This window comes from Aythya fuligula, chromosome 12, assembly GCF_009819795.1.
Source record: "Aythya fuligula isolate bAytFul2 chromosome 12, bAytFul2.pri, whole genome shotgun sequence".
Lineage (NCBI taxonomy): Eukaryota > Metazoa > Chordata > Aves > Anseriformes > Anatidae > Aythya > Aythya fuligula.
The window spans coordinates 1,808,383-1,828,267 of NC_045570.1; the positions used below are offsets into that span (position 1 = coordinate 1,808,383).

Below are 19,885 nucleotides of genomic sequence, written 5' to 3' on the forward strand. Positions count from 1 at the left end.
AACCTCTGTTGAGAAGCCCTTTGCTTTATTAGAGGAAAGCTCACTTGCTAAAAAACAAGTGACAATTATGTAACTTTAAAAATATTAATATATTTTAAATACTGGAACCAAGTCAGAATAATGCAATGTTCTAGGATAATGCATATTTTTTCAAAGAGGCTTGAAGAAAAGCTTACCTTGGAAGCTTCACGCTGTTACACCAACCAGCTCCTGCATTAACTGCCCAGAGATAACTGGTACCAGCACAGGAACACGTAGCTATACTCTGCGACCAGCTGTCGATGCATTCCGGTAAGGGGTTTGGTGATACATGGATATGTGTGTTACATAACCGATTTCAATTTTAGTTTGCCCTTGATACATCATTTTTTTTCAATTTTCTGTCCTGTGATGAGTTAGGGAATCCTCGGAGAGCTTCAAGACACAGAGAAAATCACACACATCTGTAAAAACTTTATTTCAAAATCTTTTTATTCAACTGTTATTCAGCAATATACAATACAGTTTATAAACAAATGTCTTACCTTGTTTCCAATCTTCATTTAAAAATAAATATTATTGACAGTGAATATTAATTATGGTAAGATGTACCTTTTTAATTAAAATGTCTCCAAAAGAAATAATTTAATTAAAAAAAAAAGGGAAATCCAAAAAAAAACAAAACTAAACACAATCTACTAAAAATATTTCCTTTCTTAGGAAGGGTTTTGACCCAACATCTTTACATATTGTCATAAAGATAACTGCTCAACAGTTCGTGCAAAATGAAGTCAGAGGAAAGGTTCAGAAAAGAAAAAATATTACATTAAAATAGAGAAATCATAGGTGCCATGCACAGAGCAGGGCTTTATACCATAGAGTCTGGAAACTAGATGCAATATTTTATGTGGTTTACTTTCTGTGACATCCCCAAAAATACGTTTTTCCCCCCATGTAGAATTTATCATGCTTCTTTCAGTCTCTTTCTGTCCATCCTTAAAACTGTAGGTATTGTTTTGCCAGGGATTTGTCCTGTTTTTAAATAGGTTCCTTTTTGTTTGGCTGAGGAGTAGTGGAGGAAGTAGTCCATCAGTGGTTTACTAATAAATGTACAAGCTTATGCAGTATTAACAGGAACACATATAGGAGTGGGTCCGTAGCATAAATAGGTCCTGTACCTAGAAAAGAAAGAAAAGGGAGAGGAAGAGGTGTGTTTTTTTTTTTTTTTTTTTTTTTTTCCTCCTCTGTTCCAATATAGAAGATTAAATGCAGAAGAGAAATACAGGAAGATTTATTTTTATCACATCAGAGCCAGGGGTCAGAAGCTTAATTTTAATAGTAAAACAGCATCCTCAAGCTATCCAACTAAGATAGCTTTCTCTTCCCCCTCCCAAGTCTAACTCCACTTAGGTCATCTCATTATGGATCACTAATGGTATGCCTAAACCTGGCTGCAGCCAAGTCACCAGCAATCGAGATTTCTATAAATACAACTTAATCTGGTATAGAGTTTCTTGAGAAATGACAGGTTTCAGCCACCCATCTTTTAAAGGGAACTGACAAATGCCGTGGCTGTACTCCTTGATTAACAGGACATGAACCCATTTCATTTGGAATGGGAACAGCAGGACCTTGACATCTTCTTTACCTTTTATAGGAAAGAGCAGGATTTTAAATTAAAAGTGTGCACAGGAGCTATAGAAAAACAGAGGTGGTATGTGAAACATCTGTTACAGTCATTTCACTGGAACGGCAAGATTGCTCCCATCGGTGCCCCACAGCTGCTTAAACTAAGGTACTTGCTCATATATATATTTTTTTTAATTTTAAATTATTATTGTTAGCTGTGGCAGAAAGAGAGGTATTTACTGTGTGCCATGGCCTACTCCCTCTCCCCGGTACAGGCCATGGGGCTGAGGTGCACAGCTCTGAGGCACTGTGAGGCACCAGGGCTGCCTGATCTCTGACATAGGTCCCCAAGGGGCAAGAACAGCCTCTTCCCATGGAGAAGGTCTGCCATCCTGACACGGCAGTGCAGCAGGACCAGAGGTCACCACCTTTCACTCCCAAACCCTGCTAAGCCCACACCAAAGAGCCCAGGTTGGCCCACAGAAGCAGTCACTTGGGCCCCAAGTGCCAACCAGCAACACCTTTCCAAACCTGCAACAGGCACTAGCATGCTCGTCGTCACCGACACTGTAACATGACGACAGGCAGGGCTGCACAGCCGTGACTGATGTGGCCTCGGGACATTTCCACCACTGAGTGTGAAAGCAGGAGCCCGACCAGAGCCTCAGCTGCAGCTGTCATGCACAGAGGCAGCTGGGCAGAGCTCCATCAGTGCTGCCAGCAGAAGTGATCAACACCCAATGTACTGACAGCTCCCCAGAACCACTGTCAGAACCACTTCTCAAACCGTTAGTTAAAAATAAAAAATAAAAAGTGTTCACTATCCTTGAAAAAGGAATGAGGCCACTTCTATTTAAGAAATTCACTTCAGGCACCCTAATGCAAATACTTTTGTCTTGGTCTCCAGGAGATGCAAGTCTCTCAGCTGTGCCATGATCAAAGGAAATACCTCAAAAAGTTCCTGAGTTCATTGCTCTGGGGCTCCCTGTTCAGGCTGCCTCATAATCTATATATGCCTCACCTGCAAAGCTAGAGTATTATTATCCAATATCAAAAAACAGTTCATGGTAATGTTGTGCACAACTGAGGAACTCAAGAAATGTCCCCATAGTGCACTATCTCATAGACGCCTAGACTATGTGGAGATTATTTAGTTATTAAGGTTTTAATTAAATCCTTGCATGCAGACACACGTGGCAAAGGGCTGCCCACTTAGCAACAGCAGGTTATTAAAAAGAAAAATTCTGTGTTCATCTTAAAGCTGAAAACCATTAACAAACACAACCAAACTCAGGTCATTAAAGCAGCAATAGGTTATTTTTTTTTTCAAAAAAGACAAAGAGCAGCATGCCAGAAAGAGTACAACAGCTACAAAAACTCACAGTCCTGGGCAGCACAAGGGACAGGCTGTCACCAGCCCCAAAACCTCCTTGCTGCTCAGAGGCAGCAATGCTGGGGCTCACAAACTTGGATTTGCCTTCATCGCCCCAGGATCTAGTCCCAAGCCCCACAGAGCTGAGAGCATAGAGGCTGCACCCCCAGAGACCCACGGGCAGGGTAAGCGGGTCCCCTGCTGCACTGAGAGTGAAGGCAGAAGATCCTTGCAGTACTCCGACCACTGCTGCAGTGATTGAGGCTGCCACAAACGGGTGTGAGCCTTCCCAACGCTTCTCACATCTCCCCTTTCTGTAAACAAAATGTCTGTTGAAGAGCAGAAGCTGAGAAATGAGTTCTTTGGAAATCTCTGGGCTCTTCAGAAACGAAGGGAAAACACATCAGGAGTCTTTGCAGTATTTTATTTTTTAAATACCTTTTCATGTATGCAACACTTAAATGCTTCATCTCAGGCTTCCGACCTGCCACAGGCTGCACGCAGCTCAAGGGCTTTGGCAGGCAGAACGTCTGTCTCAGGAGCACATGTAGAGCAGAGCACCCAGCTGAAGTGTGGTGGTGCCCACCTGACCTCATGGACCCAGCTGACCCTTGCACACCACCTCTGTGCAATTCCCTTTGCTTCAGGATGTCACCCTATTGCCAGCACAGAACACCAGACCCAACAAACTGGCCGTGTACTATCACATCCCCAAGGCAAAGAACTATCCTGATGCCACTGACTGCAGCCTGGTGTTTCGCATGGCGTGTGGGCCTGTCAGCACAGTCTTCTGAGAGGGCTCTAAGCTCTCAGGATTGAGCCAGAACCAAGGACACTCAGCCTCACCGGCCATATCTGCTAGCACAAGCACAGTTCAGATCATTGGTTCCCTGGTGCACGTGGATATCACGGAATCACAGAATTGTCTAGGTTGGAAGAGACCTCAAGATCATCGGGTCCAACCTCTGACCTAACACTAACAGTCTCCACTAAACCATATCCCTCAGCTCTACATCTAAACGTCTTTTAAAGACCTCCAGGGATGGTGACTCCACCACTTTCCTGGGCAGCCTGCTCCAATGCCTAAGAACTGTTTCAGTAAAGAAGTTCTTCCTAATATCCAACCTAAAACTCTCCTGGTGCAACTTTAGCTCATTCCCCCTCGTCCTGTCACCAGGCACGTGGGAGAACAGACCAACCCGCACCTTGCTACAGCTTCCTTTAAGGTACCTATGACCTCCTTTAATGTACCTATAGCCTCCTTTAAGGTACCTATATGGCTCCAAACACCATGCATTTGTTTATAGGTACATGAATGAGGCTACCATTTAGTCTCATTCTTTTTCCTCAAAAATACACATTTGATTCACAAATATTCTACAATTTTAGCAAGGATAAAACCCTAAAATTTACCTACAGCACAGAGAGAAAATGGTTTGCTGACTGGAAAGGCTGAAGAACCCCCATCTTCTGTCTTTAAGCCTGACACGCTACATGATATCTGAAGACAAACTGCTTATTCACAAATTGCAGTCACTGACACAACAGACCCATACTTGCACTCACCACATCCTCATTTCCAAGCTGTCAGATGGCTTTTCTCGCTTCTGGGACGTGGCACAGCTGCAAGAACTCCAGCCCAGGTTGGTCCCCATGTGCCACCCTGCTGTGCCCAGGGACTGCAAGCAGCCAAGGCTCCTGGCAGCTGCACACAACTCGCAGGTGCTGAATTTCTTCCACTTCCACACCTGCCCACCACTGCAGTGAAGATCTGGCCTTGGCTATTTGTTATGCCCAATCCTAAATGTCACAAGGACCTATTTTTCCATGCCAAAGCTCAACTTGTTCTTTCAATCACAAATCCAGTTGGAAGAAATTTTGCACTTCTGTAAGGGGGGAATTCCCCTGGAAACACTGTAAGGAACTGGACCCGGAGCAATGAGCTCTTGCAGCTCAAGTGCTCTTACAACCACCATGCTGAAGGGCTGCAAGAACACCAGGTTAGGATTGCCTGTATTTTGGATGGAAAGCAGTATTAGTCACATCACGGTGTGTCTGCTGCCCAAAATCATTCTGACTCTAACTTTATGTACCAGTTCAGTTTAGATCTCGATCCAGGACTGTGAATTAATGCAATCTATTTTTTTAATTTTCTCTTTGCAAAAATTGCTGTTATTTTTAACTTACATTCTCCATCTTCTGAATGTGGCAGCAGAATTCAGTTCAAAGTCTGCTAAAGTCTCTTAGTAGTTAAATACATGTTAAATATATTTTTAAAAATTATTTTAAAGCAGTTATTCTTACTGAACACCAAATACAAGTTTATTCTTTTTTTTCCCCATACCAATTTGGTATGGGGAAAATTCTGCTCTAATACATTCAAGCAGTAGAAGCAGATACACACAACAGTACAATTCTCTTCCCTCTTAACAAAAGCCGAGGGTAAACAATTTCCATTAATTTCTCCCTGCTTAGTTAACCTGAACCATTTTCATTATAGCTAGTACTGTTTATAAACATGCTGGACTTAAGTTACCTGAATTCTGCTTTTGCTGCAATCGTTTAAAACGTGTCATTGCTACATTTGCAGATGAAAATAAACAGAATGTGGTCTTGATCACCAGGGCCTGGACATGAGATCTGACCCAGATTTGAGAACAGAGTGCTACTATCCAGAGACTTTAAATCAGGAATACACAGTTACTTGGAAAGTACAAGCACTTAAAATAAATTATTTCATTTATGTTCTGAATATTCATTTGATTTTTTTTTTCTGTAAGCTTACTCACCACTACACAGATTTACATTTTTTTTTGTTAAATTATTTATATGCACATGGCTTAAAGGGAGAGTCTAGCACTAAGTAGAACAATAACAAATTGTTCTGTTCGTGTATGGTGAATTGCTCTTTGGCATCACTCATCCTTCTTCTGGATTTACAACATAATAATGTTTTACTGTAGTTTTCTATTTAATAATTTGTTTTGTGCAAGCATTCATCAAATTTGGACTTAAAGCAGTTCATCCAATTGAAAACAACCATTAATTAACCAACTGACTTGTGACACATGTTAAAAATGGGATGATTATTCTACCAGCTATATTTAACCAATGGCCAAAACACAGTTTCCAGCCGTTTCCTATTCTTCTTCCTAGAAGGAATATGAACAGTCACTTGGTGTTCCTCTCTGTGATGGTAGCAAGATGCTGGGACAGTTGTAGTAAAAAGCCAAAAGATCCCAATAGTTTATTTTCCTTGAACAACGATGTAACGCCTAAAATTTGACTATGTCTTTCAGATGGAACTGAGACCCCAGCTGGCAGCATCACAAACCCATTTCTCTGTACTGGCTTTTATGCAGTGACACTGTGAGCCTCAGCCTATTTCCTTACAGACTAATGTTCAATAAAAACTCTCAAACCTGGCATTTCATTAAGAGGTCAGCGACCAAACTGACCATACAGATTGATTTATTCTCTCAGTCCAGAAACTTTAGACTGTGCGAGAGATATTCTTGGAGAAACTACTCCTACTATTGTATCTTGGGAAAAAATAAGGTTTTGTATGGGTTATTGGTCACGGATCATTACAGGCAAATTACCTCTTATATAAAACAAATTCTCTCACTGACATAAATTTGGAGCACTTCACCAAACTTCAGATCCAAGAGCTTCTTAGAAGTTTTTAATTAAAAAGACACCATTACTAAAGTCACTATACACTTACTGAACTGCAGAGATAATAGCTACACCACATCAGAATTACTCCACAGTTTGAAACTGCATCTTACAAGCTGCATATGGCCTTCTGCTCTGAGATACCTGCAGCACAACTCATGCTACGGTTTTGCTATTGTGGTTTTTAACACACACTGCGGAACTTGCCTTCCTATTGCTCACCAAGGGCTGCTCCTCCAATGCATGCAGAAGTGCATCCAGAGCCCGTGCTAACTTCAGCACATGCTCCCAGACAAACTCTAGGCACCTCCTGATGCTGCTAATTCTGGCAATGGTGACCTCCTGAATATTTATAGGCAACTGCATGGGATGGAATGTGCTCACCACTGAACCTGCTTAGAGGGCATAATGACAAAATTAGTTTCCTACCCCCTACACATTTTTGTTTATGATTGGCTGAATTTTGGAACAGCTTTCCATAACCCATCTTAAAAAAAAAAAAAACAAAAACCAAAAACCAACCAACCAAACAAGAAAAACCACTGCATAGAAATAAATACGTGCTGACTTCCATGAAACGATGCAGGCAAATATTAGTGGTCCTGCTCTCCGCCTTCATCCAAGCCATCAAGACTTATAGATCACCAGGGTGAAACTATTACTATAGCCTCAAAATCTTCAGAAAACAGAAACCAGTTTTACTAGCCAGAAGACACGAGTAGTATTGTACAATTTTGTCATCATTTTAGATCTTTTCAGTTACACTTTTTGTTTGCCTTCCCTTTTTAAGAAATCCAGTACAATGTTCAGGCCTCTACTTAGAAATTAATTGCCAAAATACACTCTAGCAAGGGTAACTGAAAGCTACGCCTAGCTTTGGAAAGCCAACAGGTTTTAATATTTAAAATAAGATTTGTATTTTCATTTGGAGTGTACAGTCCTCCTGAAATGATCTGATGTTTGCCTGTACCTGTATCTGTGTATGTGCTGGACCGAACTCGTGTGAATGAAGGTGGCGGTAACATACAACAGCCTGGATAATTCCACAGAGACTGCACAAAGGGCAACACAACACCCATTTCCAGTACAGGCAGAAAAATAAGCATCTTTCTTTAAGGAATAAATACAATTCTATGTAGCATCCTGGTTCTTAAATTTTGATTGTTCTTTATGTCACATCTGAAAAAGCCCATCTAGGACAGGACTTTGGTGCTTCGGTGGTAATCTACAGCACAGGTAGCAGGAAAGGCATGGAAATTACAGCATTTTGAGAGGCATGACAGTGCTGCTAAGGAGACCAGGGGAATCTTGTTTCCTTGTGAAACAGAATCTCCCAGCTCCGTGAACACATCTACTGACATGCTTAAGCCCTCTTGAATACCCTGAAGTCCCTGCTTTAACGCATTCTGTGAAAACTAGGTCACATACATCAGTTATGGACAGGTGAGAAAATAAAAAAATCAGATTGTGAGGAGCGGAGTGTGTAGTCATGCAAGGAAATGATGCAGATAGAAAAGTTTGGTTCTGATACAAAGTGTAGAAGAGAAAAAGATTCCTTCTGCAGTTTTGATTTGCTGAAGTACTGCAGTGTTTTGCTGGAAATCAGTCTGCTTGAGCACCCATGGGATAGGAGGGAGGCAGGAGCGGGTACAGGAGTTGGGTTTGTCTCTGTTAAGGCAGCTGTAATTATTGAAGTGGATTTCTGATCACATTAGAGCTCATTTCAACCAAACCTCATTAAGGCCACTAACAAACAGAAAGGGGGGTATAGTTACAGCAGTGGATTTGATTTGATGAATGTGTGGAAATGCATACCAAGTAGAGAGCAAGAAATACTTCTACCTTTATCAAAAGTTCTTACACTTTTCAGGTTGCCAGGAAAACACGACATTTCTCTTACAACAGGCTGGTAAAAACTCATCTCCCATTAAAGTTACAAGTAGGGACGTGGAACATGGGGAGCTGTCTTCCCTTCTGTGGCAGACAAAGACAGCCAGAGCAGTCAGTCTTACTGAAAGCCTCAATCCCGTCATGAAACTGGCCTATTGAGCTAAGGTGGTATCCCGAGCGCTGACAGAGCAGCCGCTGAGCTGGCTCACGCGGAACCAGCCAAATGAACCGCCCGACCACTCCTAGTACCTGCTCTTGGAGAAACTAAGGAAAAGCTTCAGGAAAACACCGGCACTGATTTATAACGAGCTCCAAAAGGAAACGCTGCTATGCACAGCATCAGAGTAGAAGAGCAACGTGTCCTGAATACTTAAGAAGTCTTCATTCCATATGGATTATGCAGCCTAAATATGGTATACTGGTCTGAATCTAAATAAGCCGGTCTCTACTGCAGCTGGTCTCTCATTCGTAGCACCTTCCCATAAACGTTTCTGCTTTATTATCTGTGAGATGACCTCTGCTCGGCAGGAAGTAAAGACTCCACATACCTGATGGTAGAGACCAGAAACATGCAACTGTGAATTTATTTCACTCTGGAATTTTCTGCAACTCCATTATCTAAAACTAACTTAACAAAATCAAGCACCATTAATTTACTGTTTGACACTTGAATAATGACAGATACACAATTTTTTGTAATATGATTTGGTGAAAAATGAATTTTGAGCTAAAATGTACAGAAAAATAAATAACTACATTAGTGGTAGTTTAGGTGGTAAATGAGCATCCAGCCCTGCACATCCTTCTTCAGTACTACTTTGTGAGCAATTCCACAGCATACTGATGTGCACAAATAGCAAAACCAACAGCTTGAGTAACTCACATCATGAGGGAGATTAAAAATGCTGGGATTAGGGTTTCAGCTACTGAGCTCTGAACTGAGCCTGGGCCATATTCTCAATTTTTTCATTATAAGCAGGAGAACTAAAAAGCCAAGTCACAAAAAACATGCAAGCTGGATAGCAATGTGGTCAGAGTTCCAGAAGTCAACACTTAAGAAAAGACTTGCAATAAAAATCACACTAGATGGCAACATCGATTTCACATTCTGCAGATGTGATACATGTTGTAAACATTTGCAACCCAGAAGTAAAGAACCAGACACATCAGTTCTCACTTCATTGTCTTTTAGAGTATTTTTGATCTGATTACGATTAGGAGTAATGCTAATCGTAATCACAGCTGCCAGTGTAGCTGTGATTATTATTCCAATCAGAATTACTGAAGCTAAACTGATAGAAGTACAGATTACGTAAGTTTTTGTGTTTTTTTTTTTCCTCCAAAAAATAACCTCATCTTATCCATACTTAAAGAAAAGAGCTAAGTACATTAGCAGAAAACATGATGATACAAGGAAAAATGCTGTACTGAGAGTACCTGAAAAAAGCAGAGCCTGTCAGGAAGGGATCACCTTTTTGCTATAAACAAACATGGTCATTTTGTGTACAACCCACAAAGACCCTCCAAACCTTTCCACTGACTGCTACTTTCTAGATCTTAGCTGAATGAAGACATTGCTGTGCCCTAGACCTAAGGGAGGCAAACCTTTACAGCCTAAGGCAGCAGAGGGTTACCTGGAATAACTGTGGACACGGAATATTCCTCAGTGCTCTCCTGTATGTAAAATCTACAGGTCCTCAGCATAAGAGGGATTCAGATTAGAAGTCTGCTCTTAAAATGCACACAGTAGTACAAATAAGGGGTGAATTTTACATGTGACCAGCAGCCAATAACACAACAGACACAGATCAGGATGGCTATCAGAGGAATTGCTGACTGTGCTCTGCCTTGTGTCGAAGCTAGCTGCTGCTCCTAGCAAGCACCAGAAGGATGCTCTGTTTCCTAGCCACAGCTGTACAAACGCAGGGTAAGACCAGACACCCCAGCAGCTCTGGGCATCCTACGCAAGCTCCGCTAGCACAGTGCTGCTCTCCAGCCGGGGCACAGCGACCTGCCAGCCCTCATGCTGACTTCTCCACAGAGCACAGTTGCTGCTCTGCCAAACTGCCGCTTTCCAGCTAATAAAATTGCCTCCCAACTGATAACAGCCTAGCAGTATAAAATAGTTGGTTGTTAACTGCTGCTGTGACAAATAATACCATTCCACTGACAACCCCATTTTTTCCAATGCAAACCTATTTGAACTGTTTATTATTGACTTATGGCATTGCTCTGCCATTATCTAATTAAAAAAAAATAAATACACGTAATAAACAGCCGTAGCAAACCTGCCAGCATTCTCACTGCTTTAGCAATGCTAAATCAAAACCCTGAAGAAACCCCTCTTATTACCAGTACAGCCTTGTCAGGTGGAAGCACCGTCTTCACAGGATTGCCCTGAGGTTCATTCCCTGGCAGCTCCTGCTTTATGTTTGCTTTTCAACTACAGGCCACCATGATCCTTCTCAAAACCAGTCCCATTACGATTGCCTCGATGTTCTTCAGTGCTATGACTGCTAAGCATGCCACTTAAAATATATGGATATCATATAATCCACAACACAGTTCAAGTGTTAGATCATACATCAGTAAAGCTGCATCAGAGGTGGTGAAGACGTAACAATTCTCTGCCTCCCTTGCATATTATACAGCCTGTTAGCTTGTACTTCAAACTCAGGCTCCATTTTGCAACCTATCAGAAAACTGTACCCCCAAAAAAGCCCACCAACCATGGTACATGTATATTCTTGTCCTACATGTTGTCCGTTCATGCAAAAAGACACATGGCTGCACTCAGCCTTCGTCACACAAATTTCTATTACTCACTCACAAATGAGAAATATCATTCCAAAGTCTAAACCAATTTTATATACAGCTACTACATTAATTACAGCATCTTGCAACACTCCTTTCGTTGCTTCAGTTTGTTTGTTTTTAGTATTCTCTCATCTGTAACTGGAGGATATTAAAGAAGTTCAACTAATAATCAAATTTCTTCAAGGACACTACACAGGCTTTCATAGAATAGGTTAGTACAGTTTTGTCTGTCTTGTCCTCCAAGAAACAAGCTAGAATCACTCAAAGGAGGTTACTCAAACTGCATTTCTGCAGTACAGAAACACCCTAGCACAGCTTGTTTCTGCCCTAGGTATTGAGGTGACACACTACTGCAGTTTGTGCTTTTGTCCAGTTCAAGAGTTAATCCATATTACACACATACAAAATAAGATATTTGACCTCACTTGTCCCCAAAGGAGTCTAATTTGCCTAGATATTGAAGTGCTAGTGATGTGTATTTAATGAGAATTCTTTTTGTGTGTTTATTATCCAGTGACATTTAGGAGGTCAGCCTGATAATTCAGTTCTGGCCTCTGTGTTTTGCTACTTTATTTAATGTAAAGGAAAATGTGATGCGACCCAGGTTGCATTTAACTACAAACAGCTATGGTATGGGAGCTTGTGTATGGTCTCATAAAAAGTATGGGGGGAGTGAAGGAGATCCAGACATTACAGAGATGGGAGCCTAAGCTGTACAACAAAATAGAGACTTCCCTTTCTTGCTATTTTGTGAAAAGCTCATCTATCAAAGACAAATGAGATGTCCTGGCTGTTGCTCAGACTGGCATGCACAGTCACTCAAATTCTGACAGAGCCAGAAGAGCCCTCGACCCAAACTCTCACTGAGAAGTTAATCCAAACTCAACCACAGCCTCCAACAAGCCACAGTTCACCATAATCAAGAAACTGCGTTCCCATCTCTAAAACTCAAAACAAAAACAAAAGCAACCAAAAAATAAAAGCCACCACCAGCAGCAAAGCTGCTTCCCAGTCCCCAGTGGAGGTGTGATGCTCCCAGCATGGTCTCCTGCCTCAAGGTGGGCTGCCACAGCTCGACTTTGTGTATGCACTGTTCTTCCAAGCATCAGTGGGAGTTGCTCATGCACAGGGACTGAACTGGAGGGGCTTCGGGGGGGGGGGGGGCGGGAAGGAAGGAGGATAGGCATGAAGTGAAGACTTCTGTTCCTTGCTGTGAACACTTCATCTCTGCATAACACATGAGTTTCTCTGTCTTTCCTAGAGCACTCTAAGCATAATGAAGCACAGTTTCTTGTTTCACACTCCCATCTTTGTTTATTTTATTTAAAGCTCTCACTTCAGAGCTTTGTGGCTAGAGATCAAACAAATAAAAGGGAATTTGGAAGCTGCAATGTCTGATCTCAATTCTGCTCAGAAGTTAAACTAAAAATTGCCCCAAAGCAAATACACAGGCACTCATTTTGGAGACCATTTGGTAGCACATAATACAGCCAATCTGCCTCCCTGAAGGTCAGTGCAAAGATCCTGGTTATTACCTCTGCTATCAGATGACAAGGTTAGGCTCATGACTAAGGCACTAAACTCGGATTTAGGAGATTCGGAATTAACGTTCTGTGTTTAGTTTCACAACCACCACACACTTGACAAACTCGCTCATTGTTCTTCCTGCCATGTGTCCATCCCCTCATTTGGACTAAGAACTTCCTGGGACAGGAAGTTCCTCTCCTATTCCTCCCATTTACCCTGTAAAAACCAAGAACACTAGCACTATATGCGGTCCTTTGCTTGCTCACCCTGTTTTTATTCCTACAGTAAAGATTCAATTTGCATACAATTACTGAATTTGAAAGCTAAGCACTTCTTCTCCTTTAGAGCCACATGGAGAACTCTAACAGTATTAAGAACAATGACTTTACCAGCAGACCTTTACCTCCTTGCAGTCTAAATAAGGTATTTTCAGTTTCTACTTTAGTCTACCTTAATGACAGATGAGCTGTAATGTTTTTGTATCTCATGAGATCACCGCACTGAGTTTTCAGACTGTAGTTTAAACATTACCGATAGAGTCCTATTTGAGCAGCTAACACTTCTGACACACTGGGCAGTTTGTCTGTCACATCAGATCTATTCCCTTACACACTGTGATGCTGATCACAACTTTTTGCCAAATATGATTTCAGATTACTTTTCCCAAACTATGGATTTTCCATTTATGACCTGGATTGTCAGATGGGACTCAGTGTTCTTTAAAGCATCTCAATGACAGACACAGTTATTCTAATAAATTCATGTTTCAGTTCAACAAGAAGATGTAAAGAATCACATTTTTCTACAGTCCATGCATGACTGGGACTCCAACTGAAGTCAACAAGAACCCTGCAGGCACATCTGAAAGCAGCATTTGATCTATAATCGCATTTACTGAAATACAGCACATACAGACCCTATCTTGCTACACTGAACATATTGAACTATTGCAATGAAAATAGGATTAGATCGCAATTAATCAAGGAAATACTAGCTAGTGCCATACCATCAGCTTTTAGGCAGAGCTCTCCAGTGTATTATTACATGAGGGTGTTTCTTAATCACTGACAGCAAACGCATTGTTTGAGCCCATTTCTACTTTTACACAGAGGAAATACCCCCATGTGCAATGAAGACTTACAAATGCTAAATACGTTTGAGAGTAATTGTATGAAATGATTCAACTGTTGCACACAGATTTGGTGCAAGTACTTATCTGCATCTGTGCTACCATGCTCAAAATATGCTAATGAGGTATACATACCATGCCACTATGCATGTCTGTAAGCCATACACCAACACAGGACCAGGTCCTGCAGTCTCATACACCATATGTGAGCAAACACCTGGTTTGATCTTATGGTCCTACTCTGTGGAAAGCCAGCTGCTACACTGCCTTGATGGGGAGGACTTGAAAGAGGGCTTCCAGTTAACAGAAAAAAAAAAAAAAAAAAAAAAAAAAAACCACAGTCAAAATATTTCCTATAAAGAGACAGAATTCTTTATGAAGAAAATTAACTACCACTTAGAACAGCTCTAAAGAACACCACTTCACCATACAAAGGGGAACTCTGAAGCATGATGATGCCACTTTTTTAAGACATTTTGAAGAAAGTTTAGTACTTATCCCATCAGAGTGACAGTGCTGGAGATCCAAGTCTTCTGTTTTCTCACAAAAGCAGGCAAAACCCTTGTGGTTCCTCATCACACCAACTTCCACACTGGCATTTTATCCATTAGTACATATTTATTCTGGATAGGTAGAAACACTTCTCATCTAGGGTAGATAAATCCATTTCTTGTCTCCATACCAAGCCATCTCTCTCTGCTTCAAACTAAGTGCCCAGCCCAGTCTGTCTAAACACACCGGGGATGAGGGCAGCAAGCAGCAATCCGCTTAACAAAGCGACCAGGGAGACATCCACTGGTAGTAAGGCTCAGACAGCTCTGGACCAGAAGGCACCCGAACTGGAGATTTGAGTGTCAAGCCTTCCAGTTGTCAATCTCCTGAGCCATGCTGGGGTTGATGCTTTATTTGCAAGTACTTAGAGGCAGCTGCCACAAACACAGAAATTACAGTAAGCCAAAGTAGAAGCCTGTCATTTGGGTTTCTTGATTTAAACAGTGCAAAAAGATGCTATTTTCACAGAGGACCGTAGCAAAAATACAAAAGGAGTTGCCTCCCTTGTACAGAGAGAATGGCAGTTGCTGGTTTATAGCTTACTAAATTAAATAACATCAACAAGAGTCGTGTGCTCCTACGCCACCCTCAGCGTTGTCCCTGAAGGGAAGCCGCCACAGCGTGGCAGTGTTGGCAGCTGCCAGTGAGCACTAAGCGGTGTCACAGCAGGAGGCTTTGTTTTAGCCATGCTGCAGCCCTCTTTGCATCACTCTCCATTTGGAGATCCCCACAAAATACCCTCCTGAATTTCACCACCTTTTTCAGTGATTATTGTCACTCCATTATCTCCAGTGCTGGCCACAATGCTTATATTTCATTTTCAATATGTAATAAAGCCTAGAAATGATGCAGCCGTACCACATCCCCAAAGCACAGACATGTAAAAAACCAGGACAGACAGCAGTTTAGATGCTCTGGGCAGGGGTCCTGCCCTAACAGACATATGTGACACGCTGTCCTGGCGGCACACGCTCACATCCATCTGTTGAGATGGAGCTGAGCCCAGAGCTTCCATCATCCCGTTTTTAGTTTGTATGCACCATGTAAGCTCCGGGTGCAGCAGGCAGGGTGCACGGTACTGCAAATCCTAAATGAAACTTCTGTTGTTCGCATGGAAAACACTGCAAGAATACTCACTATCGGAGAGAGGAATGAAGAAACACAAAAACAGTCACCAGCCCTGGGCTCTGAGGGAGAAGCTGGTCTTTCCAATAGCAAAGAACAGATGTATTGTGGCGTTGGGTTCATTTGTTGTGGTCACCGAATTCAGCAAAAGCAACTAGAACTTTTTGATGTGCCCCAGGCACCTGTAACTACACCTCAGGAATTATCACTCTGCCTTGCACTAGTTACCAGTGAATACGTAACTTACAGTCTTAACAGATAGTAAAACTTAATTTTCACATAAACTTCTACCTGAGAAACAAACCAAATTCTTCACAAACAGCAAAAGGTCATAACCAGAGAAAACGCTGCACCTCTAAAGCATTAGCAGGTCACAGCAGACCACGAGTGACAGTTTTCCTTTACTATGAGCAAAAACCTGCAAACATTTGCTCCGTCTGTGAAGAGGTGCCAGGAAGAAGTGTGAATATTCCTGCCTGAGGATTGTGAATTTGTGTCAGAAGAGACCAAGCAGCGAGGGGAACTCGGGGCTTTCCCTGCACAGCCGGTGCCGTGTGCCTGCTCCCCATCTCGCACAGGTGACTCGGCAGGGCGTTTGTTTGACGTGAGTGGCGACGAGCTCCGCCTCAGCAGGAGCAGCAGCAGGCTGCTGGCAGTACCTTTGCAGCGCAGATTTCAGCCCGCATTCCTCGTCCCACGCCTTGCCGTCGGCAGCGTAAACGGAGCTTTCCAGCTCTGTCCCGCACCCTCAGCACGGCACCGTGGCACCGGGCCCCCCCCGCAGCACGCGCTGCAGCCGCCCCAAAACCTTTCCGGGCTGCGCCCCCCCCCCCCCGCGCCCCGCCCTCGGGGGCCGTTTCACGCTCGCTCCGCTGCCCCCCGGGCCCCGCCGCGCCCTACCTGACCCGTGCTGCTGCCGGAGGATGGCGGCCTGCCCGGGCGGCGGCGAGGCCGACGAGGAGGCCGTGGCGGCGGTGCTGGCGGCGGAGGGCCCCCCGTCGGCCGGGGGGGGCGGCGGGGGCGGCGGCGGGCGCTTGCCCGGCCCGGGCCCGGGCGGCGGCGTGGCCCTGGCGGCGGGGCCGTGTCGGCGCGGGGCCGCCCCGCTCTGGATGTGCGACACCGCCTCGGCCGCCTGCACGTCGGGGGGGGCGAAGCGGGACAGGACGCGCAGTAGCGCCTGTGCCTTGTGCTCCTGCGTCTCGTCGGCGCTGTAGTCCGCCACGCGGCACTCGTAGACGCCCTCGTCCTGCCGCCGCACGCCCGACAGCCGCAGCCGGTGCGAGATGTCGTTGCCCTGGACGCGCACCGTCTGCAAGAGAGTGCCCCGACGCCGCTCAGCACCCGGCCCGGCCCCTCGGGCTGGAGCCCCCCCGAGGGGTGTTCGAGGAGCCCGGTCAACCTCCCCCCCCCCCCCCCCCCCGACTCCGGTCGTGCGAGGAGCTCCCGGTGGAGGAGGAGGGGGGGGGGGAACCCGACGTGCACGGGTGGGGTGCGCGCCCCCCCGCCCCAGCTGCACTTACGCTGATTTTCGTTGCGTCCTTGTTTGCCACCTGCGGGAACGGAAAGGACAAGGATGAGAGGCAGCTCTGGCAGCGCACCCCGAGACGCTCCTCTGCCCACAGCCCGGGGGACAGCCCCGACAGCCCTCGAGGATCTCCCCTTGCAGCCGTGCCGCCCCCCGGCACTGAGCGGCGCCTCGGAGCCCCGGGATGCGCCTCCCGGAGAGCCGGCCGTCATCCCGCAGGCGCAGCCCGTCATCGTCTATTGTGAACGCAACTCACGGCGTTTACAGGAGGTTAAAGAAGACGTTTAAATCCGAGCGATTTATTTCCCCGCCTGACAAGTGACTTACACTTTCCCCAGCCAGGCGGCACCGCATTAGCTCAGCGGCGGTACGCTCTGCTCTGTGTCGCTATCCGAGCGCTGCAGAAAAACGAGCGGAGGGCTGAGGGCAGCTGGTGCAGGCGGCTGCTGTGGGGGCCGTGCCCCGCGCTACAGGGTCGGCACCCCAAATCGCCGCAGCGGGGCTGGGGGCTGCAGCACCACCTGGGGAAAGGCAGCCGAGTGCCGAGTGCCTCGCAGCAGAGCCTGCCCTCCAGCCAGACGGCTTGCTAGGGGAGAGAACACGCGAGATTGAACTCCATGCATTTTAATTTCTTCACCCAACTGCGTGGAAGCATCTTGCCAAGCTCCAGGTACAGACACAGGTGCTTATGAGAGCCCAAGAAACTGTGTGCGTTTGCATATTCAGACTGCGATGTATGTAACATCTGAAGGCAGAGAGGTGTTTCTCTCATGCCTTTATCTGCTCTATCAAGGTGCAGACGGAGGCTGTCCCACCTCTCATGGCGATTCCCAGCAGAGCTCACAGCAGCACTTTCTTTTCCTCATTCCCATTTCATACTACAGCTACTTTTGACTGCCTCTCTCGAGTCTTCATTGCTGATTTTGTAGCAGGACATTTAGCGTTTTCTATTTACGATCCCTAAAGCACTATTTTTATTTTTTTTTTTCCTGGGGTGAAGCCCCCCGGCACATGCCCCGACCTCCCTGTCCCAGTGCTTCCACCTGCTTGCCAGTACCCACTGTCCTCTCTGGGACTGCAGGGTCCATCCTGACCACCCTGTGCACACACTGCACGGACACGTCTACACAGCACCGCGTTACCTTGCTCCTGCTGCCAGGGACGCTGATGGCTAATTCGTGTGCAAGTTCTCTGGCTGGTTCTTTAAGGTACCACCACTGGATTTCCAAGGAGTACGAGGTGGATCCGCTGGCTCGGAAAGCACAAGGCATCTCAATATCATCTCCCTCCCTAACAGTCACATCTTTGGGAACTTCGGTAAAGGTACCTGGGAGGGGAAGACAGAGGGACAAGGGCTGGTTAACGGGAGGTTCAAAGCCAGCACCAGACTTCTTCGGTGAGTGGGAGCTGCCGGAGCCCAGGGGCTGAGCGCTTTCGGGCGGACCGGGCACTCTGCACCGTGACAAGCCGGTGCCGCGGCTCCAGCGGGCAGGAGAGGTTTGTCGGGGGCCTGAACTCCCTTCCCACCCCCTCTCCCCCCCGGTCCTCCGGGGAAGCCCCCGGCCGGAGGCACTGCTGCCCGCCGCCCCTGCCGCCCTCCCGCCCCGGCTCCCCGCCGGTGCCGGCCCCGGGAGCCCCCCACTCACCGGTCACGCCGAAGAGCAGGGGCGCGTTGACCATCAGGTAACAGAGGGTGCCGAGGAGCCCCCGCTTGCCCATCGCATCGAGGGGCCAGGCTCGGGGCGCAGCCGGGCACGCCTCAATCCATCGCACGCCGCGGCCCGGCTCCAGGCTCCCGGCTCCCCGCCGAGCCTCCCGGGCAGCCTCCGCCCGGACGGGGGGGGGACCAGACGGAAAATCCGCGGCCGGCGACCGAGGCTCGCTCGGGGCTGGAGGCGGCGATCCTGGGAACCGAGCGGTAAAACCTCGTCCCGTGCTCGGCGGCGAGAGGGGCTCAGCTGCCCTGCGCCGAAGAGGGGCTCCCGCTGCCCAGAAGCGAGGAGGCGGCGCCGGGCTCCCCTCCGAGCCCCATCACCGCGCCGCGGCCGCTCCTCCTCGGGGCTCCCGGCGCGCTCCGACGGGGCGGCGGGGCCCCGGCTCCTCTCCCGCACCCGGCCGGCCCCGGCTCTGCCCCCGCACGGCGGAGCCGCGGCACGGCCCGGCCCGGCCCGCCCCCCGCCCACCCGGGCGGCCCCCGCCGCGCCCGCGCCCGGCCCTGCCCCGCGGCCCGCCCCCGGCGGGAGGGCCCCGGCCCGGCACCGCCTCCGTCGCCACGGCCTCCGCGCGGCCTGGCCGCGGCCTCTTCCTGTGCCGCCGCCGCGGAGGTGTCGTGCTCGCCGGCCTCCTGGCGCAGGACGGGGCTTTGCAGCCGGATGGGCTTCCCAGCTCCCCGCGCTTGTTACTCGTGAAAACGCCTGGCGGAAAAAACAAGCGCACGGCTCTGTCGATTCGGAGTAGCGGGCCGTAAAAAGAACCCGTCTGTGCGGCTCAGCTGTTTCTCAGGCAAATGCCCCAATTAAAAACCAGAAGTGCTCGCGAGTCAAGTCAGTAAGGTCGTTACAGTGAGTTATAACCACAAGCAGAGTTTGATTTCTGCTGTAAGCAATGAGGGGAGACTGTATATTAATAAATCTGAGGTGTCTTTGGCCTTCTTTTCCCCTCT

At 46.6% G+C, this 19,885-nt stretch overlaps 1 protein-coding gene across 1 annotated transcript; it reads right to left on the reverse strand.

The window, feature by feature from the left end:
- Positions 1-646: 646 nt before the first annotated feature.
- On the reverse strand, positions 647-19,320 carry VSTM2B (V-set and transmembrane domain containing 2B). The gene is made up of 5 exons (XM_032195605.1): positions 18,870-19,320; positions 18,366-18,550; positions 17,219-17,248; positions 16,599-17,007; positions 647-1,157 (listed from the first exon to the last, which is right to left on the reverse strand). The coding sequence occupies exons 1-5, from the start codon at positions 18,940-18,942 to the stop codon at positions 1,069-1,071; spliced, it is 786 nt and encodes a 261-aa protein (XP_032051496.1). The 5' UTR covers positions 18,943-19,320; the 3' UTR covers positions 647-1,068.
- Between the last annotated feature and the right edge of the window lie 565 nt (positions 19,321-19,885).

Bases quoted from the DNA above. Each gene is read 5' to 3' on its own strand.
- VSTM2B (XM_032195605.1), bottom strand. From the start codon at position 18,942: ATGGGCAAGCGGGGGCTCCTCGGCACCCTCTGTTACCTGATGGTCAAC. The intron at 17,249-18,365 runs GTAACGCGGTGC...CCGTTCCCGCAG, and splicing joins TCCCTGGCAGCAGGAGCAAG to GTGGCAAACAAGGACGCAAC. The intron at 17,008-17,218 runs GTAAGTGCAGCT...ACTCTCTTGCAG, and splicing joins AGGACGCAACGAAAATCAGC to ACGGTGCGCGTCCAGGGCAA.